The sequence below is a fragment of the Lonchura striata genome, chromosome 25 (genome assembly GCF_050655825.1).
Source record: "Lonchura striata isolate lonStrDom1 chromosome 25, ASM5065582v1, whole genome shotgun sequence".
Classification (NCBI taxonomy): Eukaryota; Metazoa; Chordata; class Aves; order Passeriformes; family Estrildidae; genus Lonchura; species Lonchura striata.
In genome coordinates, this window is record NC_140727.1 from 1,067,269 (window position 1) to 1,095,241 (window position 27,973).

Genomic DNA, 27,973 nt, shown 5'->3' on the forward strand with positions numbered 1-27,973 from the left:
CTGATGTGGTTGCAACAGAGCTGCGAGTCGAGGCCGTCACTGTGGAGTTGCTGCTGAGGCTGAGGCCCAGGCTGCTGACACTGCTGAGGCTGGATGAAACGCTGACAACCGGTGGGGCAGCTGACACCGTGCTGGAGGAGGTGGAGAAAGTACTAGCAGAAGAATGGAGGCTTGCTTCACTCTCCACACTTGTGTGCTATGGAAGGAAGGAAGCAGTCAGGGGATCAGGCAGATGGAACCAAGTGCACAGCTACCACAGGGCATTTGCTACACAGAACATTATGCACCTCTGTCTGCATCTGGATACTTCTGCAGTGAGCCTGGCTTAAGTCCAAAGTCCTGACAGCAGCCAATCCCTAACACTTACAGACCTCCCTCATGGTTACATCCTGACACATCTGTCCAATGAGCGGAACAGGGCTTGACACCACCTTTGCAGCAGGGCAATTTATTCTGCTGCAAAAGCCAATACCCAGGAACTGTACTGCAAGAGCTCCAGCAGTAAACATATTTGGTTCCACTGCATCAGCTACCAGCTTGCTCTGACACGTGGCTGTAACTCTGCAGCACCTTCAAGAGCTACTACAGGCTCAAAAGAAGGCACTGCTCAGTCAGAAATAGGCAGGGTGTCAACAGCCTTGAGCCACCGGTGCACAGTGTTGTGACATTACCCCCTGCTGTCTCTCTCCACACAACATCCAAACTCCAGCAGGACAGCCAGCAGCCTGGCAGCTCCTGTCACAGCTGCAGCCCCAAGGTCAAGCTCCCCAGCAGACCCTGCCAAGCGGAGCAGAAACAGGGTACACAGTGAGAGATCATACCCAGACTCACCAGAAGGGTTGAAGTTGATGTTCGCCCAGAGGATGTGGATGAGGACAGACTGTTCTGCTGGGTGGGTAATGCACTGACAGGAAGAGAAATAAAACGTTGTCAGACCAAGGTGAGAGAGCCAACATCAGTAGCACCATCCCATCTCCCATCTGCTTGAATGGGATGAGTCATAGTCTTCCTCACTGCATGAGACAGACTCTGATGTCTGCTATAGATTTCTGCTTCTTCAGAAATCCACCCCTTCCACTCACTCACCTGCTGAGCTGGGCAGTGGTTGTACTGGGGAGCTCCTCGCTGTGGCTCAGGCTGCTCAGAGCTGTTGAGTGTTGGCTGGCTGTTGTCAGCAAGGATGATGCAGACACCCCATCGTTGAGAGGTGCAATACTGGGAGCAGAGGGGGAGTCGGATTTCACCGCAGGGCCCGTAGCACCTAAGAACAAAGCTTTGGGTTAAGGGCAGTCACTGGCAACTTCCAGAAGGTAACACAAGGGCAAGGACCAGCAAGTGCTCAGCTAGAGGAGCTGGGAGATTTGGGGCTTCCCTCAGTGCTGCCAAACAGATATACACTTATGATTGTGTTCTACAGCTCACTTTACCCCAATACTAACACTGGCTCTGCAAAGAGCTTCGAGGCCTACAGACAAAATGCCTTCCACACACAAAGAAGAGTAAGTTATTGTCATAGGTGACCCTTCAAGGAACTCAAGGATCAGCAGAAAGCTGAATGTTTTGAGGCAAACAAATAATCTGAATGGCAGCAATTAGTCCAGCAAAGAAAAAACTTGCTATCAGCACAGATAAAGCTTCTAATTCAAAGCAGAGAACATGAGCACAAGAGATACAGGACACCTGCCATACTGGCAAGACTCTTACCTTCAACAGCCTGTGTGGTTTGTAATGGCGTGGGTTGTACAGAACTGAAACCATTCTGAGGAAGAAGAGAAAAAAGGAGTACTGGGCATTACAGCTGCACATTTTCAGAGGCAGAGCTAGTGTCACCTCTCTCTCACACTCTCTTGCAGTTATGAAAAGGTCCCGCTACCAGGATGTGTCACCAGACTGTTTGGGTCAGTCCCAAGGTCTAGTCCCATGCCAGCATAGTCCCCAGCTGTATATTACAGAAATCAGTGCAAGAAGTTTCTCTGCTGCTGGTAGTTAAGACTGCCTCAACATTCTCAATCCAAGTTCATTAGCCAAACATAACATTACTGAACTGGTGTGCAGCATACAATAACCAAATCCGTAACACAATTCTTTGTGTGAGTGCCCCTCTCTAGCAGGGTAACTCTTCATTGACACAACACATGCCCTGCAATCAGCTTGACTGCTGTTAACCCCAGTGATCCAGACCCAGGCACAAAACACAGCAGCCAGAAGAGTTCTCATTAGAGCCCACCAGCCACACAGTGAGGCTGAAGGATTACAGAACCATTTGATAAGCCATTCAGCTTTCCCCAAGACACTTCACACGTGAGGCTCACTCAGCACAATGGGTGAGCAAAGCTGTTCTCTTACCTTAGCCTGGGTCAGATCTTTCTGGGGCGAAGAGGAGATAGAATTTGGGTATCGCCTCGTCTGGGTGGATCTTTGTTCGTACAGTGGTCCCTGAGCACTGTTCTGGGAGGTAAATGTTGCTGTCTGTATTGTGCCACTCTGGTAACCAGACTCCTGGCTTTGATTGGACGAAATTGTGGATGAAGATTCACTGGAAAAGGGAAAAAAAAAAAATGTTCCTCCATTTTCCTCTAAAACACCCCTGCTGTAAGCTGCTGGCTGAGACTAGACTCTTCACTTCAAATACTCAAGACAAAAAGCCCCAAGCACCAGTATAAATGAAGCAGCCAAGACAAGAAACGTGCCCAGAGAGCAGGGCTAGCCCAGTCATGGACACACAGCTGCAGCCTTGCCTCACACACTGCTGTGCCTTAGGCAACCCTTCATGAGCTGCCACCACTCAGGTCCCAGTACTTGAAGGACTGGCCATAAGGATCAGCCCAACAGAAGACAAACGGACCATCACCAAAGATACTCCTACCCCACTGTGTCCAAGTTTGCCAGGCAAAAAGGACAAAGCACTCAGAATCTGTTCACCAAAGACATGGAGCAGTTGTGTTGGGGATTCCCCCTCTATGTTTTCAACAACACAGTTTAAGGGTAGCAGAAAAACTGTTTACTGTGCAAGTACTGCAGGCCAAAGAGCCACAGAGCTGCCCATTGAGTCTGCTGGCAACTTGCGCTTTGCTGTTGCATACATTGTCCCCCCTTTGTGACCAAAGCACAGTCAGAAAGGGTCTACTAGTATGCACGACAACTCCAGTCCACAGGATCAGCCAACTTCCAAAGCTGCCTGCTTGGATGAACAGGTTGCTGGTCCCCACCTGGCCGAGCTGGTGTAGAGGCTGCTCTGAGACTGGCTAACGGCGGCGCTGGTTGTGGGCGTCGATTCATACTCAGCAAGAACAGGCTCTGAACCAAACTGTAACGCCCCAAACTGCAGGTTTAGCCCTGAGATATCTGACGAGCCAGGCATTTCCACCGCAAGTGCAGGAATCTACAAGGGAGGAACAACAGAACAGGTCAATCATTCCCTGTGATTAGCCCAGAGAATGACTTTATTACCCTCATTTCCCTGCACACAATGGCAGTTACAGGCTTGCAGCCCCTGAATTACACTGTTCAACCCAGGCAGGCACACAACTCCATCATCCCCACAAACGCTCAGTGCTAGCAACAGGGAGGCCAAGCCCAAACCTTCCCTCAGCAGCCCAAATGGCTGTTACTGCAGCTCTAACAAAACCCAATGTCTCCTTCCCCACCACTGCTCTGCACCTTTGATGTTAATGATGCTTTTTTCTTTTGCTGCTTGAGCTTCTGCTGTGCTGGCTGGGGACTTGAGGACTGGTTGTCCGAGGACCCTGGTGACATCTGGGGAACTGGATTGGTTTTGCTGGGCAGTGGTGAGGATGGAGGTGCCGGCGTGGTTGTGGAGGCTGTCACCACAGGCTGCTTCTCCTGCATGAACACTTCTATCATGGTTGAAGTTGATGTGAAGCCCTGACGCTTGGTGAAGGGACTATGCACAGAAGAGTCTGTTGGGTTCTTGAGATCTATGGGACAAGACAGCAGGGTTTGTTTCCTTAAAAATAAATCAAATTCTGATGGTTACCAAGAAAAAGAAACCCTTTTTATGTTTCATCCTGAAGCTTGCCAGAGAGCAGAGAACTTAAGCATCTCTGCTCCCAGCCTCACATTCTCACTACCATCAATGCCAAGACTTTTAAAGCCCTTCTTCCCTCAGTTGCTTCCACCGTCCCTAGAGGACAAAGTCAGCTTGCATGGCAGAAGTCCTCTATTCTCCAAGAAAAGCTGGGCTCCAGAGTCCCTCATGTGGAGACACTGCATGTCAGAGTCCTGCAGGCCACTTCCTTCCCATCTGTTATCAGTCCTGCATTCCACTGCCTCACCCTTCTCCTGCAGGGACTAGGTATCTTCAAGTAACATCACTACTTCGGGCTGCCTACCCTCAGGTCTTTGCACCACCTTCCTCATCTGACTAAGCCTTTCCACAGTTTGTTCAAAATCAATTCCTATTCTCTGTGACTGTCCTCTGAGGCTTCTTGTCTGAGAAGATCAGAAGCTGGCAACACTGACTGTCACTAGGACAGAGCTCAATTTTTCTTCAGCTTAGATTTGAACCAGAGCCATTTCCCTATAAAAAGCACAAGCTGAAGGAAATGACACCAGCACTCAACCACACCAAAACTCAGCTTCTCATCTGAAAAGAGCCTCTCAATTCCTGTTTATTCCCTCATGCCAGCCTAGTGATAGAATTACTTCTTGGCATTTAAGAGCAAATCCCCCTAAAATTCCCTTAAAAGATAGTAGGAGTTCAGCAGGGAGAAGCACTTGTATTTGGGAGCTATTCTCCAGAGGTGCCCTTTCAGAACTTTTTCTGGCACAGCTTTACACTGGGAAGTAGTTCTGCACACTGAGAAGCTCAAGAACACCAGATCCCTGGCCCCGAAAGTGTCTGGAATGACAGATTCAACCGTTCCAAGTATAAAAAGAACAGGGAGAGATTCACACAGAATATTACATTTTAGTCTCACTCACAGCTCTCTTAATTTTTCCAGCTCAGCTAAATTGGTTGTGAACTTGTGAACAGATCCTCTGCTGAATCCCTCCCACCCTGCTCCCAGCGTGCCCCTGCAGTTCTGGGGAAACACGTTCCCTCCCCTCTGGGGAGCTGTGCTGCCTCTTACCGTACTGCACCAGAGACGAGGTCTGTGTGGTGGATCCCATGTCCCAGGAAGCAGCAGTGGTGCTCCCAGCAGGCTGGGTGTGCTGAGCTGCCAGCTGAGCCAGTGCCTGGGCTGTCTTGAACTGCTCCAGGAACTGCGACCCTGTGGTACTGCTGCCTTTGGCCTCCCCGACATCTCCAAACCCTTTCCCCAGCATGCTCACCTGCAATTTCAGCAAGGAGATAAAAGTCAATGTCTCCCATGGCTTGGAACTTGGCTCAGAGGACATCTCTGAACATCAACCCAAATGCACTGTATCCTGCTTCTTCTCACTGGGTGCCTCAGCTCAACACTCTTGAGCTCCAAACACACACACACGGCTGGCAGGAAGGGCTCATGTTCCTTTCCCAGCCTCCATCGTGTGTGAACACAGGTATGCTCATCTCTTGCCCAACCCATGCCATGGTACAGTGTCACAGGGGGTTACAAAGGGAGTTAACAGACAGGATCTTAAAAAACATACTGAATTATTCTCATGCATTCAGTTCCACTAAAAGAAAAACACCAGGAGATCCTGGCTTTATAGTTAATGTGGTTTTGAAAATTTTTCCTCAACTATCTCACCATTAAGTAAACAAACTTTATTTCTTTTTGCTGAAGTTACACAAAGCAGCATCTGCCCAAGTCTATGCACATCCCTGACTCTGACTCAATGTCTCCTTCCTTCTCCTGTCAGTGGGTGCCAGCATTCCACCCCACACCAGTTCCCAACCAGTTCTGTTTCTCAAACTGTTGGAATTGCAAGCCCTGGACCAAAAGAGCTTTTCCTTTCCTTTAAGCAGGAATGAAGCATGTGTTGCAAATCTGACAAAGGCAGAAGGGGAGGAATTATCACAATTATTTCAAATTGAGCAATGAACTTCAGGCCACTGCTTTTAAAGCAGACTAGCAAATTATTTCACTCTACCAGTCCCAAGCAACGAGCATCAGGACTGTATTTCCTGTATTACCCAAACAGATACAACAACAGGAGATAAAAGCAACCTCAGCCAAACACCCACTGGCAGAGACCAGCATTTCCTTACCATGCTGTGGTGAGAGAAGGAGTTTCCAGAGGCAGGCTGGGATAGAGCACTCTGTTTAGAATTGCTGAACACCAGTGGCTGCGCCAGGGAAGGAGTCTGGGATGACTCCAGGTTTGTTGACTCATTCTCCATAGAAGAGGGTGTCTTTCCTAGCAGGACTGCGAGATCAATTCTGGGTAGACAAAGACCCACTGAGGTTACCAGAAGCTCCCACTTCCATGAGAACAGTATTCCCCCTCGAGCCTCACAGCTTTTACTTCACAAATTGAAGGAACCTGCAGAATGCTAACTCAGAACTGTTGGTATCAGTCTCAAAAAGACTGACCAAGCAAGACCCTGCACGGCCTTTGCTTTTAAATCACACTTTACATTGATTTAACCCAGCAAAATTCCCCCAAAGCTGAAGAACCAGCAACAGAGCCTAGGAAAATTCTAATCCAGGATTAGGACCCAGTAACTCCTAAATCAACTCTTCCATTTAAATCCACACCATCTCATTCAGAGCTGCTGCATTTTAACTAGCTAGTAAGGTTTAGTCGAAGATGGCAAATTGCTCTGAGACTCATGTGCCACTTTTCCAGGAAAACAGCATCACCATGGGCTCTCACCTTTGTCCAGCTGTGATTGTCACATTCTCAGCAGGCAGAGGCACTGAAGACACATTGGAGGCTGTGAAGATCTTTGTCTCTGACAGCTAAAAGATAAAAAAGGAAAAAAAGAATCCAAAAGTGAGAGCAGCACCTCATAACAGTGCCTATGACACAAAGCACATGAATGTTTGAGTCAAACAACCACAGAAAAACTAAAAAAATTCAAGTGCTTATACTGAAACTTCTCTAGCATTTGGCTTTCATCAGAATTAGTTTCTATTTCTTTTGTTTCTTCTCAGGCAAGCGCACAAGTCATATGCCAGTGGAAAAAAAAACTCTCAAATGCTTCTACAAATTTCCCATAGTCTGTAAGTTCCCTAGGTCTGCCCTAGGACTTTGGGGTGCTGCTTTGAGTCAATGGCATGCAGCACAGACCTGCAAAAGCCCCTGCTCAGTAGGTGCAAGCACTGGTAACAAAGTCAAAGAGAAACTTTGGATCCATAGCTAAGCTTCCAATGATCTGGGCTCACTTGGATGATCTGACCAACAGATCAACTATGGAAGGGAAAATAATATTGCCCAAAATCTGCTGGAGGTTAGTGATGACCTGTGAAATATGGCCTGAAACATATCTGAACACAACAGCTTCTATTCCAGACTGAGGAGCTGCTACAAACTGAACTGCCAGAGTTTAAGTGTAAATCCAGAACTCCTGGGAGCATCTCACACATACTGAGAGTAAGAAAGGCTCTTAGAAACTCCCTTCTAGCAGAGACCTGACTGAACAAAGAAAAGCTGCTCATATCTCTGAACACAGCAGCAGTGCTTCCCCCAGGTGGTGCCTGGCAAACAAATGCTTGCTGTGCTTGCCCATTCTGTCAGCTGAGCCAAAATGAGCACACAAAACTAACAATCACACTAAAATGTCCAACTCTGCTCCCATCTGCAAGACGAGAAGTCCTTCCTTGATTCAGAGAGGGACTGAAGCCCATTTCAGAAGAAACTTATAGATAGGCATTAACAGAAGGTGCTAACAATGTCCAGTCTCTCCTGAAGGAGACAAGAGTGACACAAGATGGTGAGACACACCAAAGAGCATGTCAGAAAGTAAAGTCAAGAGTTTTGTTTCCATTCAAATCACAAGGACCAGCAGAGGCACATGATGTGCATGAAAACATGAAACTGCTGCTGGTGTGATCAAAGGCAAATCTTCCCCAACTGCCACACCACCAGAGGAGTGGAGCAAAAAGCCTGTGTGGAGTCAGGCCAGTTTTTGGAAGAATTCCATTTTGCAGTTACAGGAAATGAGAGGACCAGCCTCAATGCCCCAGGAGAGCTCTTCCTGTCTTGGGCTCCTATGACAAGCTCTATAACACATATCCTGTAGAAGATGCAACAATTACTTATTCATCATCATAGCTCCTGGGGCTGGGAGCTTGCCTGGGGCTCCATCCACGGTTTGTGGAGGATGGGCTTTTGAGCTCCCCTGGCAGCTCTGTGTGTACAGACAGGACAGCAGCCTGCTGGCAGATGCACAGAGAGATGGGTTCAGAAAATACCTACATCTTCATTCCAGTCCTCCGTGCCCCATTCTTCTGTCGCTGCCCTCCATGCACCTATAAGGACAACAACAGGTACAGAAGTTATGCATGCATCAAAGCTCTATGTCCAACAGCTGGGGAGCACTGGGGAGCTTTGCAGGCAGCCAGGAGGATTTGTATTTGCCAATCAGACAATTAAAGCAGTCAATCTCAACTCAGGATTTTTATGGTCAAGGTGCTGTGATGGGATTGCCTCTGCCTTGCTGGTGAAGGCTGGGATGAAAAAGAGGAACTGCTGGGCTGACAGCACATCTTCCCAACACCCAAAAGGGAAGCTGAGCTCTGCAAGGAAGCCCCAGCATTGTCCCCAGCCTCCTTGTGCCATTTTCCTGTCTTTCCCTTATACTGCAGTAGCTGTAGGTTTGTGCACCTGCAAGCAGTGTTACCCCAGCAGCTCCTCCCTTGTGGGCTTCCTGCCAGCTCTGGCACAGAACCTCACCATACAGGTAAATCTCAAGTTTCTATAAAACTTGAGGATAACTGAGCCATTCCCATGGTTCATCTTCCACCCCATCAGAAGAAAAATCTTGAAACCTCAGCGCTCCAGAACCTCCTGTGCTCAAGCAAATGGGATTCAGAAAAGAAAATTTAGGGGATTCCTGCATTTTCTGTGACCAGTTTCAGAGATATGCTCAAAGTGTGCAGCTTGAAGTACCAGGGAGAAAAGCAGGAAACCTCAGCTGCAATCCAACACAGTACATTTTAGGCGAGCAAAATTTACCAGAAAAAGAGTTTTGCCTGGCTGCATTTTCAACTTGTTCCAATCCTTGCTTCCATCACAGTTTACTCTGTGTACTTTGAATATTATGTGTCAGTTTCAGATTCCATTTACCAACTAAAATTTGGTTTGGGAAGACAGCAGGAGCTTTCACATCCCCATAAACCTCAGAGCATAAAGCCAGTCTCATTTTGTGCAGCTTATTTTCAGTCCACACAAACCAGATCAAGAAAACTGGAGAGCACCAACACGGTTAATCCTGAAGACACTTACTGGATGGAACAAGCTGGTATCAGCCCTTTTACATCATAAAGTGTGTGGGGAAGGAGAACATTCTGAGCTCTTCTGCAGGACACAGATCTCCCCATATAGACTTCACTTGTGTATTTAAACAACCACTTGTCTAGACTTGGGGGATCTAGTGCATGAAATAAGTATCAATAAATTAGTCTTTTTTCATTGCTTTTTTGTCTTGCTTGATGAATTGAGCCAATTCAAGAAGTCCCCAGGATTTACCTTTTTATATATTCAAGTCTGAAATACAGATATTAATACAACAATACTTGCCAGAGTGCCAGAAGTCTTAAGGCACACTACCCCATCCTCCACAGCCAGAACCATCAACACATCCAATGCAAAACACATCTGCAGTTTAGAAACCTGAATTCCCACAATCCTTAGATTTTTGGTGCCCTCACAGCAGTAGTGAGAAGGCTGCTTTCCAAATTTTCATGGATCAGAAAGATCACTCTAGCCCAAGCCTGACCCAAGAGGTGAAGTGGGAGCTGGATGTACCTGCAGCTGGCCCAGAGAGCAGGAAGACAGGAGAGCTGCCCCAAGAGCTTGTGCATGCAGAACATAACATGGGGCTCTTAAGTCTTGCTTGTTTGCAGAAAATAAGAAAAGAAAAGCAGCACTAAAAGCAGAAGGAAACCCTGCAGATGAAGAACAGCCATTGACAGGGCTTTCCCAGCAAGTCTACTCCTCAAATATCAGACACTGACTCAGCACGGCTCGAGCTCCCCACACACAAAGGGGCAGATGGAGAATCAAAGACCTGCGATGGATTCACCAGGAACACTCCAGAAAACTCCCAACTAGCACAGCATGGGAAGTTTTAAAGAAACCAACAGCATCGCTCTCCATCAAGCTCTTCCAAAGGGGAGAGCTGCAACACAAGCAATACCCTGAGTATTCTAACACCATTTCAGAAGGGTGGTCTTCTGAACAGCAAGCCTTCCTCTACTTTCAGAAAGCCCTTCAAAAAGCTGCTGGTCTTTAAGTGCCTCAAAACAAGAAAAAGAGGAAAAATAAAATTAAGCCAAGAACATGTGCAAATATGAATGTGGTGAAGGAAAAATATTGCATTGTGTCTCCAAGTTTTTCAAATCCCTTACCAAATACACTCTCTCTTCATTTTAAACTGGGAGATAACCACCCAGCTTGCTCCTCCCACAGCCCAGCAGGCAGTCTGCTGCCACGCAAGGACTGGATGCAGGCTTGTCACCCTGCACTAGGAAGGCAACACACCCAAAGGCCCCCACTCTGCACCTACAAGGAATGTTAATCCAAACAAAGCCAAAGGGCAGCAAAATCATAATGGCAGTGCTGGAGCAGATGGCCTTGTGCTGCCTGTGGAAGTTAAAGATTAACCCGGAATGCTCCAACACAGCAGAAGCACAACATGTATGTCTGCCTGCTTTCAGGCCCTTGCATGAGAGACTCCTTGGCCTCAACACTTCTCCTCCTGCCCTGACCTCCAAGAGTCAAGTGGCAAGTTCTTCTGGGACCTTAGCCTCAACTTCAAAATCTCAGGTTAGATGGAGGAAACAAACCAGATGTTTGCCTTATTGTGGACACAATGGAATTCTGTAGATGTAAGGCAAACTGCATCCCCTCATGGGCATCTCTTGGCCTCATAAGGATAATGGTATATGAGCAGGAAATAAAAGTGGCCAGGCACAGAGCAGCTCTGCCATCAAGCATCCCTGTCATCTCAAAATCCACCATCATCTTCAACTGCAGGGAGGTGAAGAGGAGCAGCCAGGCAGGCTGAGCATGCCAGAGCAGCCACTGAGCACTGCTCACCCAGCAGCAGCCAAAAGCAGAGGAAAAGCACAGAGAGAGCTCAGCCAGAGCAGCTGCCCTGGTAGCAGTGGTGACCCTCAGCAGGAACAGCAGGGAGGTCAGAGGAGGCACAGGGACAACAGCAAGTGACAGCTTTGGGGATGTGAGGCACAGGGAGTATGACTGAGCTGCCTCACACTTCCTGCCTCAGGTGCCATACTCTGCCACCAGCGCTGTGGACACAGAGCTGCTCTGGACATCCAGAAGCAATGGCTGAAGTTAAAATTTGCATAATCCATAGGAATTGGTGTTAGCTTCTCCCAATTTACATTCAAGGTCTCAAGGTTAGTAAAAGCACAGTCAGAACAAATGTCAAATATTAATTAAAATGAACAAATTAAGAGAGAAGAATGACATATCCACAGATATTTCAGATTTTTTTAAAAAAGCTATAAAGTAAAGGTATCCGGGGCAGTTAGTGCACCTGGATGTATCGTACCAGGAGCAGTGTCAAATTTTCGGGGATAATTTGACCCCTCACCCCCAATGAAATCAAGTCCTGAAACAAAAAAAAAAGAAAAGAAAGACAACCAGTGAAATTTTGACTTTAGAACGTGTAGGTGAGTTTCATTGCCCCCATGTACACCAGTCACATTGTACCTGTGGATATTAATTTAAAGAGATGCCTGTGGCTACTAAACTGGAAACAAAACAACCACACACAACACAGGTGACCAGTGGTGTTGCACAATAAACTTTACAGCTGTGTTGTAGTACTAGACCAAATCTGAGTTGTTCATCAGAAATATCTTCAGTTCTCCCCCTAACCACACTCTATCCCACTTCATTCCACAATTCCACAAAAAACCAACACAGGGAAAATGAAAACCATTCAAACAGAAGCCTGTTCCCACTAGACAGCCACACTTCCAGCACACAAAACTGTGTCCATCCCTCTAGTATTAAAAATCCCATCTCCGTTGCAAAGATGATCACTCTGTCTGCTGATGTTTCACAAAAACACCCTCCTTTCACAACAGCTTTTTTCTGAAGAAAAAAAAAATTAACAAAACCTATGAAAACACAAATGAACCACCCCCACCCTCTCCCTGACACCAACAGTATGCAGTAAAAGGTATCCCAGTTAACAGGACTTTAATTCTCTCTTTCGAAACCTATCAGTTTTTCAGCAAAACCAAGAAGTATGTAAGGGGTCTAAAGCACCATTAACACAGGTGTGGATGCTTCTTACACCCAAGACATGGTATTTACTTAAATACTTGGTGATTGCGGAAAAATAGTTTAACTTTGCAGTGGTGCCAGATTGCTCCATAAAAAAGACAAAACCACCGATGAGCCCTGCCCTCCTCCCCCATCCCTCAAAAAAGGCTATTTACAAGCAAGAACTTTGACTGTCCCATTCTCACACTGCAAAATCTCAGTTCACCTGTGTCTCAATATTGTGCATACATGAAAGAAAACCCAGAGCACCAGTTCTCCAATGCAGGAGAATGTGCAGAGGCAGCTGGGTGCTCAGAATCACCCAGCAAATATGTTTGCTCCAAACAAGGAAGGAAGCAGAATTGCTTTCAGCTCGTTTCTGTAACAAAGTCCTATCCCACCATGGTTGAGCAAGATCACCATGAAAGAAAGAATGCTCTCGGTATCAAGATGAAGAGCAATACATCCGTGTAATTCTTAAAATGATGCACCAAACACTTGGAGATCTTGGATCTGCTTATCAAACTACAGTTTATAAAAAATACCTTTCCAAGCACTAACAAGGTTTCTACAGGAAAAAAAAATAGAGGCAAGTGTTCCTGTGCCTCTGCCAGGCAACAGCACCCACAAGCTCACCCCAGAGCAATCATCCAGCTCCCGTTTCTAATGTGCAAAGGGTGCAAAGTATCAGGGTGACCGAATCCATCTCTGAACCAACACCTGTTCTTCCATTCCTGAGCCTAAGACCTGCCTAGAATGTCCTCACTGCAGCTGGATGGATGCAAAACCCACTCACACTCTCAATACAAGCCAGCACACACACATGTGAAGATTCTTACTTGTGCCATCGTCCGGCTCAAAGCTCCCAGTGTTGTTCCAGGTGTTGTTGCTATTCCCATAGTTCTCATCCGTGCTGGCTGGCTCAGCATAGTCAGCTGGGTTGAAAGTTCTGTAAGAAATACAAGGATGGAAATGACCACTCTGCTAAAGCATTTTGAAAGCAATTGATTTTATTCAGACCATAACACATATCACAAGGCACTTCTCTCAGCAGCAAGATGCTTCAGTTACAGCAGCCATCCCAAAATTAAGTTACCATGATGCAACTTGGGCCTTATTAACAAAAACCAACAAACAAAACCAAACAAAACAAACCAAACAAAGCAATCTAAAAGAAAATGGGAACAGAAATGACCGATACAAACACTACCATTCATGCACAGACTTTTGTTTTTGTTGTGGTTTGTGTCAGTGGAACTTACCCCATGCCTTGGGCAGAAAATCTTCCCCCTCGCCGTCCAGAGCCACCTGTAAACACACACACATGCACAGCTGTCCCTTGGCTCTACACCACTGGGAAAATAAACACTTGAACAAACACAGAGCTCTGATGACCAGAATATGAAAGTGGAGAGGATCTTCCTGGGTTGATGGGATTGCCAGCAACATCTTTTGATGTATGGGAGTGACCTCAGCTGGCTGGCAGCATGATTAGCAATGCAGGCTCACATGAGGTTTTCAGCTGGCACAAACCAGAAGCACTGGACCCTAGATTCTGATTTCTGCAGTATGTGACCACCAAAAACAATTCCTAAGCAGCAGATTCTGGGGTAAAACTAATTTCTGCTCCAAGTATTTAAAGTCCAAGCCAGTGATGGTGCTCAGATACATGTGCAAGAATGAGAATGCAGGTTCTGTTGCTAACAAGCCACTGGCCACTGCTAAAATAGTTAACCTTGAGTTTTTTAACTTTCCACCTCTGTAATAAAGCACCTTTTTTCCCTAAATTCCATGGATGTGATGCAAGAACTAGGTGCTGTTTGTAGCATCTTTAACATGGGAAAGCAATATGTACGCACTAAAAGTAAGCACAAGAACAGAAAAATCAAGTGTATATTTTCAGTTTGGCAATTCCTCCCATAAAAGTGGCTTTGGCACCTCATGGGAGATAGCTACATGATGTAAATCTTCTCCCACCCCCTGGGGACTTCACATCCCGTGTGTACCTCGGCCTCGGCCACGTCCCCGCCTCCCTCTTTCCGTGCCTCTTCCAGAAGATCCTCCACTCTTAGCACCATCTAGTCCGTTCTCCTGGCCCCGAACTGAAACAGAACAATGCAAAGACATTTCAACACTCATCCTGCTTTAACAAGGATGCCAGACCAGATCTCAAACCCCAAAACACAGTGGCTGTGTGGGGGAGCAGATCACCACATGCTCCCTGAAAATTTGATTTAAACTGATGTTAAGTGAGGGCATCACGCAAAGAATCATCTCAGACAGGGGAGCACAGAACATATCCATACACAGACATGTGTCTGCCCAAAAAGCTCTACTGACAGCTGTTACACAGCACAGTGCTTCAGTGTGAGGGTTTTGGGAGTTATTAAATTTAGGGAAGGTCCATACACTCTCTTCCACGGGTGGCACCTCGCCCTCGCCTCGGCAGCCCGCCACGTCGTCTGCTGAAATCCCGCTCTCGATCCCGGTTTTCTTTGCTTTCTTCACTGGGTTCCGTCTGTCCGCTCTCTTTCTGTCCTGAGACACCTTTCTTCTTCCCAACCATTTCCCAGGAATGCTGAAGGTTTGCAGAGGGAAGAGAAATTAATTACATTTAGATCAATGAAAGGTGCAAATACACAAAGATTTAAACATGCGACAGAATATAACAGGGTTCAATGTATTGCTCTGGGGAATGGTTTTTCCCTCCCCAGAGACCCTGTAGTGTGACCATGTTAGTTTAACCCTTCCTTCCCTTCTTGACCCAATTGGCTGGGAGCCAAGTAGCCCTTCCTGTACTGAGGCTAGCTAAAGCTCTGTCCCTTCTTTGTTTGCTCTCTTTCCCTCTTCCTCCCATGGAATAAACATCTGGGACCACATCAGGGGTTGGAGCCTCTTTTGGATTCTTTGCCCAGCTCCTGAAATACTTCCCTCCAAGGCCTCGCAGGTCTGGGCTAGTCTGGTAACTTTGGGGGGCTGCGGGGGGTAAGTGTTTCAGTTCTCCTCAGGAATGGTTTCCAGATCAATTATTTAAGGAGTCTATTAGTCTACATACAGCACATCATCTTCCTTTGAGCCAAGCTTTCTTTCTGTTGACTGGCATGCAATTCGAGGTAACAGGAGAGGAGTTACTCTATTTTTGCAAAAATCTACTAAAATTCTTCAACAGAGATGTCATGATACTTCTAGAATTTAAAGCATGGATACATTTACCTTGCTTTAGGGGGGAAAAAAAGCCTGCCTTTTCACACAGGTCATCAGGAGCTCTCAGAATAACCCAGGTAAATGTTTCATAGTGATCTGCAGTCAATATTTGGGTTAAGCTCTTTCAGCAGTTGCAAAGTTATTAACAAAACCTCTCCCTTCAATAACATCTTAGATGGAGAGAAGCATCACAGAAGTTAACAAACAGGCAAGTTCAACTGCAAAATCTTAAGCCTGCCTCCAGCTCATTGCCATAGGCCTGCACCCATGTATCTTCTGACAGTTGCACTGGCGTCATGTTCTTAAACTGATGCTGCACACTATTAGAACAATTAAAAATAGTCTTAAGTCATTGACAATCACCTGAAAACGCAACTGGCAGACAGCTGGGTTTCAATGGCAGCATGCAGGGACAATGGCAAAAAACCCAACAACATAGTGGCACAAACTGCCATCAAACCCAAGTCTTCCAAAGTCTTTCTCCATAGATATCTGTCTCAGAAATAAACTTTAAAATTACAGTATTCCAAGTAAACATTTTTCAAGTAAGTTTTTTTTTTTTAACCAAATCCAATCTAATGCTAAGATCATACTTTCTCCTTTACTACTTGAAATACAATACATTACCAGTATCTAGCTCAGCAGGTAAGCTGTCTTCAGCACCAGAGCACCCAAGCAACTAACAAGTAGCTAACCAAGAACTGTTGTTTAATCAAGTCTGTTTCTTGTAAGAAAAATCCCCTTTCTGGGATGGCTGCACAAACTAGACCCAGGTCAGAAGCAGCTCCAAGGTGCCTGACCAATGGCACTGCAGGGGCTGCCTGTGACCACAAGGCCACTGGGCTGGATCAGTGGCAGCCCAGCACTTCCTGTGCCAGCTCCCTGCCTGCCTCTCCATGGCCCTGCCCTGCAGGGCCTCCTGCTGCTCATCCAAGAAAGGAGGAGCTGCTACACAGCTCTATGTGCTGCACACTGTCCTGGGTGCTACTCATGAGCAATGTGTTTCTCTAGGCAGTTAAACAGCTGTGATAGCAGGGGTTTGTTCTCTGACTAGAAGTCACTGATTACAAAAGATGTGGAGGAGAATACAGCTGTGGCAAAGCTGTACCTCAGTAATGCACATCCCTATCACTCCCTTTTCTATAAGGATTTCCAAAAGCTACTTTATTCAACTGTCAATGAAAAGGGCTTTCTAAAGACAAGGAGGAACACCTACATGTGCTGTACAGAACTTGCCTGAAGCCAAAGCAAGCAGAGAACCAGACACTGGGGAGCAGATGCAATACACAAAATATAGTCTGACGTGTCCAGCTCATCCACAAACCCCCAGGGCCCATCACAGGCAAAAAAATTACCTAAAGCATAATATTCTAAAATGGTATTTAGACTCTCAACCAAACCAGGGTGCCAGGAGGATACGTGATATCAGCAGTGGTTTGGGAGGACGGATCTCACATTCCTAGGCTTTTTCTTGGGGTTGTATCTCTGCTGTCTTTGTCACAAAAGGAATGACACCCTGCATGCAGGTGGAAGGTTCCTCCTAAGCAAGCACTCTTGTTCTTGGGGCTGACCTCAGCTTGCCTGAGACAAGCACCTGCATGAGAAACAGCAGCCAAGCCCAACTCCACAACAAAAAACAGAAAAAAGGCCCTCAAAACTATAGCACAGGCAGTAGTACAGAAACCAGTCAATGCATCACTGAGAAATGAATCTTTAGGGTCAGAGATACAAAAACCATGTTGCTCTGACAGAAAGGAACCCCAGCTGACACACACCTGCCTTTGAATGCAGGTTACTCAGCCCTGATGGGTAAAGGCAAGTTCCTTCATACTCACTGGTGTCAAAGCACATACAGATGCCAGCATACTACTGCTGAACTGCTTAGATTCAAAAGTAATAGGAAGGAAATTACTTCTGGCATTTTCTCCTCTATTTCTTCAAACCTAGGGCTATGCTCACAGTCTGTGCAAGCCCATTGGGAGCAGCATTCAGCAGCCAGGTCACAGTCACACTGTGCATGCTCCTGTGGAACTACTCAGTCATAGTGGCTCTCCTTATCTTGACCTTACTGGATGCCTCACCTGCAAATAGGCAGTTAGACTGAACTAGGCCCCACCAGATTTACAGGACCTAATCCTACCGTGTCCGGATTGCCCTCCAGCAGCACGTTGATGGCTCTGTTGACATCCCCATTGCAGTCATGCAGAGCAATCACACACTCATCCTGGTTCTTGCCTGTGATGTCGATCAGCTGTAGAGAAGACAACACCATGGTCAGCATGTTCCAAACCAAGATGGCACCAAAATCTCTATGGGTCTCTCAGGAGGCAAGTGAGTTGAATCCCAAACCAAACCTTTCAACAAAATCTGAAGGCCTAGGGAATCTCCCCAGTCTTCTCAGCTTAATGTTGTGTTCCTCAACAAGAAGTGACTGAGGCTGGGGTTTTTTGAGTTACCATTGTTTCACCATGACCCTCCTTTCACTACAATCTCCTTTTCTCAGAATAACACTGTTACCTGCAGAAACAAACTAAAAATTCAACAGGACTGAAGTTGCTGCACCCGCATCAAGGCAATGCCAAACACAAAGACAGGCTGGGGGAGAGCGGATGGAGAGCAACCCTGAGGAGAAGGACTTGGGGGTTTGAGTTAACATGACCTGGCCATGTATACTGGGAGTCCAGGAAGCCAATGCTGTCCTAGGCTCATCCACATCAGGGGATTCTGCCCCTCTGCTCTGCTGAGACCCTCCCCTGCAGAGCTGCCTCCAGCTCTGGGTCCCCAGCACAGGGAGGACGAGGAGCTGCTGGAGTGAGTCCAGAGGAGGTCACGGAGATGATCCAGGGGCTGCAGCCCCTCTGCTCTGGAGACAGGTTGGGAGAGCTGGGGGTGTTCAGCTTAGAGAAGTAAAGGCTCCAGGGAGACTTCAGAGCCCCTTCCAGGGCCTAAAGAGGCTCCAAGAGAGCTAGAAAGGGATTTTGGACAAGAGCCTGGAGTGACAGGACAGGGAAATGGCTTTCCACTGCCAGAGGGCAGAGTTATACAGGGTATTGAGAAGAAATTCTTCCTGGTGAGGCCCTGGCACTGTTGGAACAACTTGGGATAGATAGTGGAAGATATCACCATAGCACAGGGGTGGAACTGAAGACCCTTTATTGTCCCTATTGACCCAAACCATGCCATGATACAACTGTATGAAGCCAGTCCAAGGAAATTCAGGGAGCAGCCAGGTGTGTCCCTCCCACCCTCCCAGCATTCACAGTACTCCCAATACTGATCTTGCCTTCCTGTCAGAGTTCACCATTGTTTTCCACACTCACTTGTTTCACCTTCTCCTCAAAGTCAGCATCGTTGTGGTCCGAAATCATCTGTGCAAGTCGAATCTGTTCTGCAGTAGCCTAAAGAAATCAGGGAGAGACAGAGCACATTGTCAGAGTGATGCATTTCCAAACCATCCTCCAAAGGCCATTCTGCTACCCCAAGCTCTCTGGAAACCCTGGAAAGGAATCACTACGGCAAAGAGAAGGCACAAACAAGGGTCAGAGAAGGAAAACTCCAGGGAGAAAGGGAGTTGAAAAAGGAGCAAGGAGTCTGGAAGAAAGGGATATACTGTTGAATGGCCTCATGGCACCAGATAAGCAGCAGCCACTCAAACCACATCTGTTTTGGGGCAGACCTTACCACCACCAGACCACCAAGACCCACGGCAAGTGCCTTCTCAGCCAGTTACATTCACTAAAGTATGTGAGAAATGAACAAATGGAAATAAAACCAAATCTCAGCAGCAGTTCCCACTTGGAGAGACATGCAAACCCCAGTGTCAGCAGCTGCCCAATTAACCTGAGTCTGGCAGCAGCACCTTGTGACACATGGGGAGCTCGTTTGGCCAGCCCAGCCGTTAGCACTGCACCAGCCAGGTCTCCACCTAGACACCACCCGGTCGCCATGGCCACTGCCCTTACCTGCGGCCGCTGCTTGTGCTGCGTCTGGCTCTGTGTCTGTGTCTGCTCCCAGCTCCCCCGGGCTCGGGTAGTGCCCACCGATGTCATCATTTACAGTATATACAAATAACAGTATTTACAAGGTCGAACTCTGGTGGGGCAGGGGAGAAGAGAGAACGGACTGTTAGATACCAAAAACAGAAGGCAGCACCAACACTGAGCAAACAGAAGGGTAAGACAGCCAGAATGGCTGCTGTAGATCCCCACCCACCCCAAAACCACAGTGGGCCAGGCTGCCATAACCTCGTGCTCCCAACACAAAATGCCCACTTGTACTTCTTGAGGTTTCTACCTGGATACCATGGCAGAGTGTTCCAGATGGAATATCACCTGCATCCAGGTGGGAGCAATCAGGCACCAGGAGCCAAAGGAAAATCAGACTCACAGACTGCTTTGGGTTGGAAGGGATCTTGAAGCTCATCCAGTTCCATCGCCCTGCCATGGGCAGGGACACCTTCCAACAGCCCAGGTTGTTCCAAGCCCTGTTCACCCTGGCCTTGAACACTTCCAGAGGTGGGGCAGCCACAGCTTCTCTGGGCAAGCTGTGCCAGAGCCTCACCAACCTCACTGTAAAAAACCTTTCTCAGGGAATCTAGACTGACCCTCCTTCAGTTTGAAGCCATTCTGTGGACTTGAGGCAAAGAGTTTAACAATTTCTTGTTGGAACACGTGTGAGTAGGCAGAGATCTGCCAAGCACCCAAGCTGAGGCTGTGGCCATCAAATGGAGCAGGAAGACTTGAAAAAAGCTTCAAAAAAACATCACTTGAAGGACAGAGCATCTCAGAGCCTCAGACACATCAGCTACTTCCCCTTCTCCTTTTTTGCCTTTAAAGCATGGCAGGGGAAAAAAAAATGCTCCAGCAATAAGTGATGCTACAGGTCTGTGGAATTTTTGTTTTTAAGGCAAACCTGCCCTTGCAGAAGTGCCTATTTTTGCTTATTTAAATTATTCCCTTGACCTGGAAAAATAATGTTTTTCCTAGTATTCTTGATCACAAACATACTAAAAACGTAAGATGTCTGCAAGGAATAACATGCAGTAACACTGTTGGACAACACTGCTTGAGGCAAAAAATCCCAAGAAAAGTTTGAGTGTCCAAAGCAAGCAGAGTTTTCCAACCTCACACTGGGTTTCAGGGCAGGGGATGCTGGAAAGGGATTAGCACTGAAGTTTTACCCTCTCTAGCACCTTTTAGGCAAAAAGGACACGAGAGACATCCCACAGCACTTGTCAGGACTCACAGCTTCTGAGCCCCTGAAATTTCAATAATCACAGAACTCACATTTTTGTATTTCATTACTAAGACTGTAAAACCTTCCCCCAAAGCAGCAGGACCTGCTGCTGTGCCCCAGGCAGACACGAGGGGCATGGGAAGGAACCACGGGCAGAGTGTAGAAGCAGGGACCTGGTAAGACAAGTGCAGGATCTGATCTGAAACACTGCTGTCCATGAGCAGGGCAGCACAGGTGAAAACACGGTGTGCCAAGGAGGGAGCTCAGAAGCAGCATTAGCAAATAGTGCAGGAAAAGCTGGGGGATCACCTGTTGAAGTTTGCAAGTACTCGACTGGGTGAGAAATCCCTCCTGAGAGCAGGGAGGCCATAACATTGCCTCTACGCCCCCCACACCTGCTCCCCCCAGTGCCTGGCCTTTCTCTGTAGGCAAGTTCCTGTGCAATTGCTCCTGCAGCTCCCCACAAAACCTCCAAATTCCCCCCTTCACAGCCCCCCATGCCTCATAGCAACTTAACACCACAGTTCTACAGCTATACAGTGCCAAGGTCCCTTATCAGGAAATAATCCAAGCTACCAGGAGCCCCAGAGGTACGGGGGAAGAGCACCAAGCCTCTACTTCTGCCAAGGCAGAGAAGGAAAAGGCTTCTATCCTCAGCCATCCCCTCTGTGCAGGCTCCATTCCCTGGTGTATATTTATTTTTGCTTTCTTCCAGTTTTAAGTTTCATGCACCATTTGTTGTATTAAACCAACCTGGCAGCAGAACCACAGGCCCAGAGGGAAGAAATTCCACACATCCACAGAAACCAAACCTGCAGCTTCCCTGGGCTGCAGGTCCAGCAGACTGAGCCCCAACCTTGTGCAGCCCAGGCATTGCTCAGCAGCTGCCATGCTCCTGCCCAGCTGCATCACTGCCACCAGCAACACAAGCATTTGTCATTTAACACACTAAAAACCCATAACAAAAACATCTATGGCAAAAACCTCAGCCAGAGCTTGACTCTGTTGAGGCTGGCAGGTGAGGAGGTGTCCCCATGCAGACCCCAGAGCAGCCTTGGGGAAAGAGGACTTGGCTACTAGGAACTCATTCCTCACTGGGGGAACTCGGGATCAGCAGTGACCCGCAGAACGCCGTCACCCCCATGCCTGCACGCAAGCTGCCCAGATCAAAGCTGCTCTCAGCAAAAGCATTTCACCTCTTCTCTTGAAAGAGCAAACCTGCACACATGCACCAAGAGATGAAAGAGCAGCTCCAGCAAAGCGAGTGGTGGCCACTAACACTGGAGCCTTAGCATTAAATGAAGCAGGGCTCACAGCTGAGGCCAACAGCTCTGCACGGGGCTCAGGGAAAACAAAGAAATTTCAGTTACAGGTTACAACACCCTCTGCTTAAAGACACTGCATCAGATGAGACATTTGCTGTTACCCCCTTTCCTTCTCAGGCCTGCCTTCCCACCAGGCCTAAAGAGGAGAGCCTCAACTACACAAGGAAAGTGTGGAGTCTCCAGAAAACAAGGGGATACAAAAATGTAACAAACTGTTCATTTTATTAGAAACGTTAGGTAAGTTACAGTTTCAAAACCAGGATCTGTAGGTCCCATGGCGGTGCCAGACCTGCTGGCTGCTGCACACCCTGGCACATCCCAGTTTCAGTTTCCCTGACGTATTAATACAGTAAAGTGGTATTTTCATCCCCTTCTGACAAAGCTTAATTAACATGCGCAGAAAAGCTCCAAAGCCCAAAAGGAAAGGGCCAGAGAAATCAAAGCCTTTCCTGCAACATGGGGCAGAATGAGTACCCAAAAGAGGGTTATCGATACAAGAGGTTTTCCTCAGAGCAGATATGGTGGTCGAAAACCGAATCATTCCATGTATGCAAAGCATGAGCTTTTGGGGAGATGCTCCCGGATATGCCATCAGAGACCCCGACTTGGCATCGACCGGCAGCGCTTTGCTCGGGAGACTTCCGGGCCGGAGGGCGCAACCAGAGCTCCCAGACCGGGCTGAAGGGCCGTGGAGCAGGGCGGCACTCGCGGGCCGGGGCTCCTCCAGGACCCCCGAACCGCTGCTGCCCGGGGATTTCACGTGGGCTGCGGAACCACCGCTGCCAGGGCGCACGGGGCGCCCCCGAGGAGCGGCGGCAGCAGCGGGGCCTGGCGGCCCGCACGGAGCCCGGCAGGGCGGGAGCACGGCTCCCATTGTTACCGCCGGCAGCGGCGGGGACGGGCGGGCCCCGAGAGCGCGGAAAGGTCGGAGCCGCCCGACCCCGCGGCCCGGTCCGCGGCACACAATGAGGCGATGAACCGGACCGAACCGGAGGGCGCCGGCGGGGCCGGGCGGGAGCCCCCACGGCGGCGCCAGGCCGGGCCCGCAACGGAGAGGCGGGCGAGTGAGGGCCGCTTCCGCCCTCATGGCCGCGGCCGCCATTTCACCCCCCCCACCCGCGCCCGGCCCGCCCGCCCGCCTCACCTGCGGCGGCCGCGCGCTACGCCAGCCCCCGGCTACGGCCCGGCCCACTAGGCCGCGCGGGGCCCAGCGGCGGCGGCGGCGCGGCTCAGAGCCGCCCCCGGGGCACCGGGCGCAGCCGGGCCGGGAGGGCGGCAGGCGGCGAGGCTGGGCAGGCAGGGGGCGGCGGCGGGAGGCGGCGGGGGCGGGTTCGGGGGCCGCGCGGTACCGGAGCCGCCGCCGCCGCCGCCGCAACTTTACCTGGGTCCGCCCGCACTGACAACTCCCCCGGCCCCGCCCCCGGCACGTGACCGCGCGGGGCGGGGCCGCCCGCGCCGAGCACGTGACGCGCGCGGGGCCGCTGCGGCGGGCCCGCACGGGTCACGTGGCCCGGGCTCCTCCGGTCACGTGGTGGCGCGCAGGGCGGCTTTGTGGCCGCCATGTTGTGCGGCCCCGGGCCGGGCCGGGCATGGCGGGGGCCGGCAGCAACTGGCTCTCGGGGGTCAACGTGGTGCTGGTCATGGCTTACGGCAGCCTGGTGAGGGCCGGCGGGGCGGGGCGGGCTGGCGTGTCCGGGCGTGTCCTGCGAGCCGGATCGTGCGAGGCCGTGCAGCCCCCGCGAGGCTGATGCTGGCGCGTCCGTGAAACTCCTGTGGGCGCGGGCCCGAGGAGTCGATAAGGCTCCCGTGAGACGTGTCCCGGACTGGCTGTGCGGAACCCCTCGGAGTCGGGCTCGGGGCCCTCATGGGGCTGGAGCGCCCGTGGGCTCCTGGGGTCAGTGGGGTGGGGAGAGGACGGGAGTGGCAGCCTCTGGAGACATCGGGAGGGTGTGGGGCTGACCTGAGTGTCCGTGGGGCTCACAGTGGGCTAAGCAGGGCTCGGAGGGGCTGGCAGGTGGGAGATGGCAGGGGGCTGGTCACAGGCTGGCTGTGAGACCTCCCCCCGGTGCATGTCTGACCCCCTCCCCGCTGTGCCCCACAGGTCTTCGTGCTGCTGTTCATCTTCGTGAAACGCCAGATCATGCGCTTTGCCATGAAGTCCCGCCGTGGCCCACACGTGCCCGTGGGACAGCACGCACCCAAGGTGGGTATTCTCCCTTCTCTACACCCACGGGCCCACCTGTGCCTGAAGGGACATGCAGGAGCTGCCCCAGTGCCAGAGCTGCTGCCTCTGAGTGGTGATAGGCAGTGGGGAGGGTTTATCTAGGCCTGTTCCTATCCTTTTGAGCCCACAAACAAAGTGAGCGGTCTGCAAATGTTTTCTTCCTGCTGTACAGGATTTAAAGGAAGAGATTGACATTCGACTCTCGAGGGTGCAGGACATCAAGTATGAGCCACAGCTGCTGGCAGAGGACGACGGCCGGCTCCTGCAGCTGGAGACACCAGGTACCGTGCCAGAGGTACTGTCCTGCACTGTTCCCTGGGGCCAGGTCACACCTCTGACTGCTCCTGTTGCTGTCCTGTCATGTGAGATGTCTCTTCTCCCGTTTTCCCTGTCCTCCCTTCCCTCCAAGGTTTGCAGAGATGTCAGTTTGTGCTTTCCCTTTACCAGGCTGCTATAACTACCTGTACAGGATGAAGGCGCTGGATGCAATCAGGACATCAGGTAAGGGAGCCCAGGGCAAGAGTGGGAGCAGAAGGGTGCAGAGAGACCCTGAATGAGTGTGCCAAAAGCCCCCTGGGGAGGCTCCAGGTGCTCACTGGGGAGTAGCAGTCACTTCTCCTACTGGTGGCCTGAGGGTTGGCTCGTTCCATGTGCTGGGCCAGTGGGCATGGATGGAAATTTATCCAGCCAGTGGTTCCTGGCCATAGGGATGAGCACAAGCATTTTTTACCTCCACTTCAGCTGTTGTGCCTTTTTCCAGAAATCCCATTCCAAGCCGAGGGTCGGTACCCAAAGTCTTTAATAGGGAAGAACTTCTGTGCCTACTTGCTGGAACTGCGGAATTCCAGCACCTCCTTCAAAGGCATCCGCAAAGCCTTGATTGACACCTTGCTGGATGGCTACGAGAGCGCCCGCTATGGCACTGGGGTGAGTGCTGGTGGGGCACTGCCGTGCCCACGGGGCGTTCCTGTGCACTGCCCTGCTGCAGGGACTGAGGCCACACCAGAACTCCAGTTGGTGTTCCATGCTCCTTTCTGTTTGTATCCAGGTCTTTGGGAAAACGGAATATCTAAAGTATGAGGAAGCTCTGAATGAACTGGCAAACATGTAAGTGCTGCTGCCCAGATGCGATGGTGGGTTCCTGGGCCCCAGCAGCCTGTGGGAAGGTGTGAACAGAGATGGGTTTAGGGCACAGGTGTCATCTAAGACGGGCTGCCCCTCGGGGTTCACTCCTTCCTTGCAGCCCATCTGTTACTGCAGTTTTGGGTTTGTTCCATGGTCACAGTCGACATTCCTCCTTGTCCCTGACCACTCTGAGTCAGGGAATTGCACAGAACCAGTAGCTTTAGATGTCGAGACCTCAGGGAGTGCTGTCACCATGAAAGCAGGTTTGCTTCATGTCAGACAGACACACAGGCTGAGCAGCTCCTCTGGGGCAGCAGCAGCAGTGATGGTGCCTCTTCTCTGCCCACAGCACCAAGGCCCGGGGTGGCAGCAGCCAGCGGCAGCACCAGTCAGCAGTCAAAGACCTCACGCTGTCCCCTGAAGTCTCCAACCCCACCACCATCCAGGTCACCTACCTTCCTTCCAGCCAGAAGAGCAAACGTGCCAAACACTTCCTGGAGCTGAAGAGTTTCAAGGACAACTACAACACACTGGAGAGCACCCTGTGAGTGTGCAGGGGCCTGGTGCAGTGGGGGTATGCTGGGCTGGTCTGGGCTGCAGCACTGAGAGGAACCAGCTGCACTCAGATCTCCTCCTCACCCCACTGTGGAAGTCATCACTCGGCGGGGGCTCCCTTCCAGCTGCTGGAGTTTGGCTCTCACCAGGAGCCCATTCTGGAGCTGCTGAGCCCATGGGGATCAGCCCCATAGCCTTCTCTGCCACAGGCTTATCAAACTCCAGGCTTTGAGTCCTGCAATGTCTTGGACCCTGTGAATAAACTCATGAGCTTGAGCTTATTTATAAAGACATGGATCCCAGCCAGTGCTCCCCTCCACCCATCCTTCCCTGCGGCAGCTGGCGGGAACTGATGTTTGTCCGTCCTGTGGTGGTCTTGGGCACTGGAGCCACTTGTCTGTTTTTTTCTGAAGGGTGAACACTTTTCCCCATGATGTCATTGTTCCTGCTCTCAGCCCTCTGTGCCCAGCCTGCCTGTGCACCTGGATGGGGTAGAAACAGTCTGGTGCCTGTTCTTAGCTACTGCTTTGGGCTGAGGTTTCTACTCATTCTCCTGCAAGTGGGCATTTGGGGACGTCTCAAGTGGACAAAGCAGTGTTAAATGTCCCATCTGTTCTGCCAAGGGGGTGTTTGCTCCCACTCTCACCAGCGCCTCGCGTGCCAGCGTCTGCCGAGCTGCTGGGGCTGAGAGCTCGTGGCCCCACCTTGAGCCTGCGTTCTGTCAGGCTGAGGGCAGCGCTGGCATCTCACCCGTCACTGCGGCGTGGGCAACACAGGGTGGAGGGTACAGACCTCGGCACTTTTTAATTACTGTTTAATAAAATGACAGTTTAGTTCAAGTAGGATGCGTGCCAGTGGCCTCTGACTGCAGGGCCCTGTCCCTACCCAATCCCAGGCTGCATCCCTCCTGAAGCTGCTACGAAGTAACCGGGATGCCATTAATGGTGGCCAGCATGCTGCCGTTACTGCTGTCGTGACTGAGATGCCCCAGACAGTAGGTGGCATCCAGTGATGGTAACCATAACAGTAACCGGGAGGCTGTTACTGTAACCAGGATGCCGTTACTGCCCGCGTGTTCCATTAGCACCCTGGCCCTTGCAGGGGCCGTTGCAGGGTCACTGGCACTGGCCATGGCAGCACCAAACAGCCAGAGCTCCTCACTGCAGCGGGAGGAGGTCAGATGGGGCAGGGCTGGGAAGATGGAAGCTGTCCTGGGAGCAGGTGGAGACAGTGGGCTGCAGTGTGCCCTGGCGCAGGCTAAGCCCAGTGCCACGTGAATGTTGCTCTTTGTTTGCAGGTCCAGGCAAATGGGAGTGCTGGGGCAAGGCTTCTGATGAGGTAGAGCTGGCAGAGCACCTTGGGAGCTGAATCCCCTGTACTGCTGGGAATCTGTGGGCAATGAGGAGCCCTAGCACAGGGCAGACTGGGGGGAACATCTCTGCTTCCCTGACCTGCCCACCTTGTGTCTCTCTAGCTGTGGGCAGGGGGCCAGGGAGCACCCAAAGTGCTGGGCATCATCCCTTGGGGTGCTGCAGTGGATCATGGAGTCACAGCTCAAGAAGCGTGTAGACCTGGAGCTGCACCTTGGAGGCAGGGAGCAGGCAGCGGTGAGGCTGGGCGTGGGTTGGGTACAGCTGGGGTCCCCCAGGCCCTCTGCTGCCAGGGGTGGGTGCCCCCCTTGCCCTGCTCCACTACGTCCTGGGGAACAATTTCTCTCAGCTCTGATGAGCTAGGGGGATGTGGGGGTTCAGCACAGCCCCTGTACCTGGCAGATCCGCCGAGATGCCCTGTGCCAGCTCGTCCTGGATGAGCACCTACAGCACCAGCAGGAGCTGCGCCAGCAGGGGAAAGCCTTCTATGTGGAGCGGCTCTGAGTGCTCAGCCCAGTGTGTGGCACTGGCCTGGCATCACCCAGCTCCTGACTGAGAATAAAACATGTTGAGCAAGACAG

The 27,973-nt window shown here is 50.3% G+C and overlaps 3 protein-coding genes across 22 annotated transcripts in view; 2 read left to right on the forward strand and 1 right to left on the reverse strand.

The window, feature by feature from the left end:
• UBAP2L (ubiquitin associated protein 2 like) overlaps window positions 1-23,534 on the reverse strand; it is a 30,281-nt gene extending 6,747 nt beyond the window's left edge. For 5 of the 16 annotated variants that reach the window (XM_085560470.1, XM_085560469.1, XM_085560467.1 and 2 more), the window contains exons 1-20: window positions 23,500-23,534; window positions 19,521-19,650; window positions 18,879-18,956; window positions 17,699-17,809; window positions 14,764-14,932; window positions 14,361-14,456; window positions 13,617-13,662; window positions 13,194-13,303; window positions 11,618-11,692; window positions 8,311-8,363; window positions 6,766-6,851; window positions 6,158-6,329; window positions 5,094-5,295; window positions 3,661-3,938; window positions 3,210-3,382; window positions 2,347-2,536; window positions 1,705-1,759; window positions 1,087-1,261; window positions 832-904; window positions 1-196 (exon numbers count right to left, since the gene is read on the reverse strand). In XM_085560470.1, coding sequence (XP_085416596.1) covers window positions 1-196; window positions 832-904; window positions 1,087-1,261; window positions 1,705-1,759; window positions 2,347-2,536; window positions 3,210-3,382; window positions 3,661-3,938; window positions 5,094-5,295; window positions 6,158-6,329; window positions 6,766-6,851; window positions 8,311-8,363; window positions 11,618-11,692; window positions 13,194-13,303; window positions 13,617-13,662; window positions 14,361-14,456; window positions 14,764-14,932; window positions 17,699-17,809; window positions 18,879-18,956; window positions 19,521-19,610 — 2,428 coding nt within the window. In that variant the 5' untranslated portion in view covers window positions 19,611-19,650; window positions 23,500-23,534. Of the gene's footprint in view, window positions 197-831; window positions 905-1,086; window positions 1,262-1,704; window positions 1,760-2,346; window positions 2,537-3,209; window positions 3,383-3,660; window positions 3,939-5,093; window positions 5,296-6,157; window positions 6,330-6,765; window positions 6,852-8,310; window positions 8,364-11,617; window positions 11,693-13,193; window positions 13,304-13,616; window positions 13,663-14,360; window positions 14,457-14,763; window positions 14,933-17,698; window positions 17,810-18,878; window positions 18,957-19,520; window positions 19,651-23,262; window positions 23,292-23,499 lie in introns of those variants that run through there. The other 11 variants (XM_021532221.3, XM_085560471.1, XM_031506861.3 and 8 more) reach the window with 5 other exon arrangements.
• Window positions 23,535-23,648: 114 nt separating this feature from the next.
• LTAP1 (lipid transport auxiliary protein 1) lies at window positions 23,649-26,861 on the forward strand. 5 transcript variants are annotated; one of them, XM_085560526.1, is made up of 7 exons: window positions 23,649-23,776; window positions 24,220-24,321; window positions 24,515-24,704; window positions 24,790-24,843; window positions 25,103-25,269; window positions 25,391-25,449; window positions 25,817-26,861. In XM_085560526.1, the coding sequence occupies exons 1-7, from the start codon at window positions 23,708-23,710 to the stop codon at window positions 26,013-26,015; spliced, it is 840 nt and encodes a 279-aa protein (XP_085416652.1). In that variant the 5' UTR covers window positions 23,649-23,707; the 3' UTR covers window positions 26,016-26,861. The 5 variants fall into 5 exon arrangements, with proteins under 5 accessions (XP_085416652.1, XP_021387971.1, XP_085416653.1 ...); XM_021532296.4 differs by having other exon boundaries at window positions 24,515-24,623; XM_085560527.1 differs by lacking the exon at window positions 23,649-23,776 and adding an exon at window positions 23,791-24,012 and having other exon boundaries at window positions 24,515-24,623.
• Window positions 26,862-26,942: 81 nt separating this feature from the next.
• On the forward strand, window positions 26,943-27,970 carry CFAP141 (cilia and flagella associated protein 141). The gene is made up of 4 exons (XM_085560531.1): window positions 26,943-27,197; window positions 27,320-27,360; window positions 27,497-27,629; window positions 27,795-27,970. The coding sequence occupies exons 1-4, from the start codon at window positions 27,078-27,080 to the stop codon at window positions 27,894-27,896; spliced, it is 396 nt and encodes a 131-aa protein (XP_085416657.1). The 5' UTR covers window positions 26,943-27,077; the 3' UTR covers window positions 27,897-27,970.
• Window positions 27,971-27,973: the final 3 nt, after the last annotated feature.

What these genes read in the sequence shown, in the direction of transcription:
- CFAP141 (XM_085560531.1), top strand. Translation starts at nt 27,078, where the DNA reads ATGCCGTTACTGCCCGCGTGTTCCATTAGCACCCTGGCCCTTGCAGGG. An exon ending in CCTCACTGCAGCGGGAGGAG is followed by an intron (nt 27,198 to 27,319) that starts GTCAGATGGGGC and finishes CTTTGTTTGCAG; the next exon opens with GTCCAGGCAAATGGGAGTGC. An exon ending in GGGGCAAGGCTTCTGATGAG is followed by an intron (nt 27,361 to 27,496) that starts GTAGAGCTGGCA and finishes GTGTCTCTCTAG; the next exon opens with CTGTGGGCAGGGGGCCAGGG.
- LTAP1 (XM_085560524.1), top strand. Translation starts at nt 23,983, where the DNA reads ATGGGGCTGGAGCGCCCGTGGGCTCCTGGGGTCAGTGGGGTGGGGAGA. An exon ending in TGGGACAGCACGCACCCAAG is followed by an intron (nt 24,322 to 24,514) that starts GTGGGTATTCTC and finishes CCTGCTGTACAG; the next exon opens with GATTTAAAGGAAGAGATTGA. An exon ending in TCCTGTTGCTGTCCTGTCAT is followed by an intron (nt 24,705 to 24,789) that starts GTGAGATGTCTC and finishes TCCCTTTACCAG; the next exon opens with GCTGCTATAACTACCTGTAC.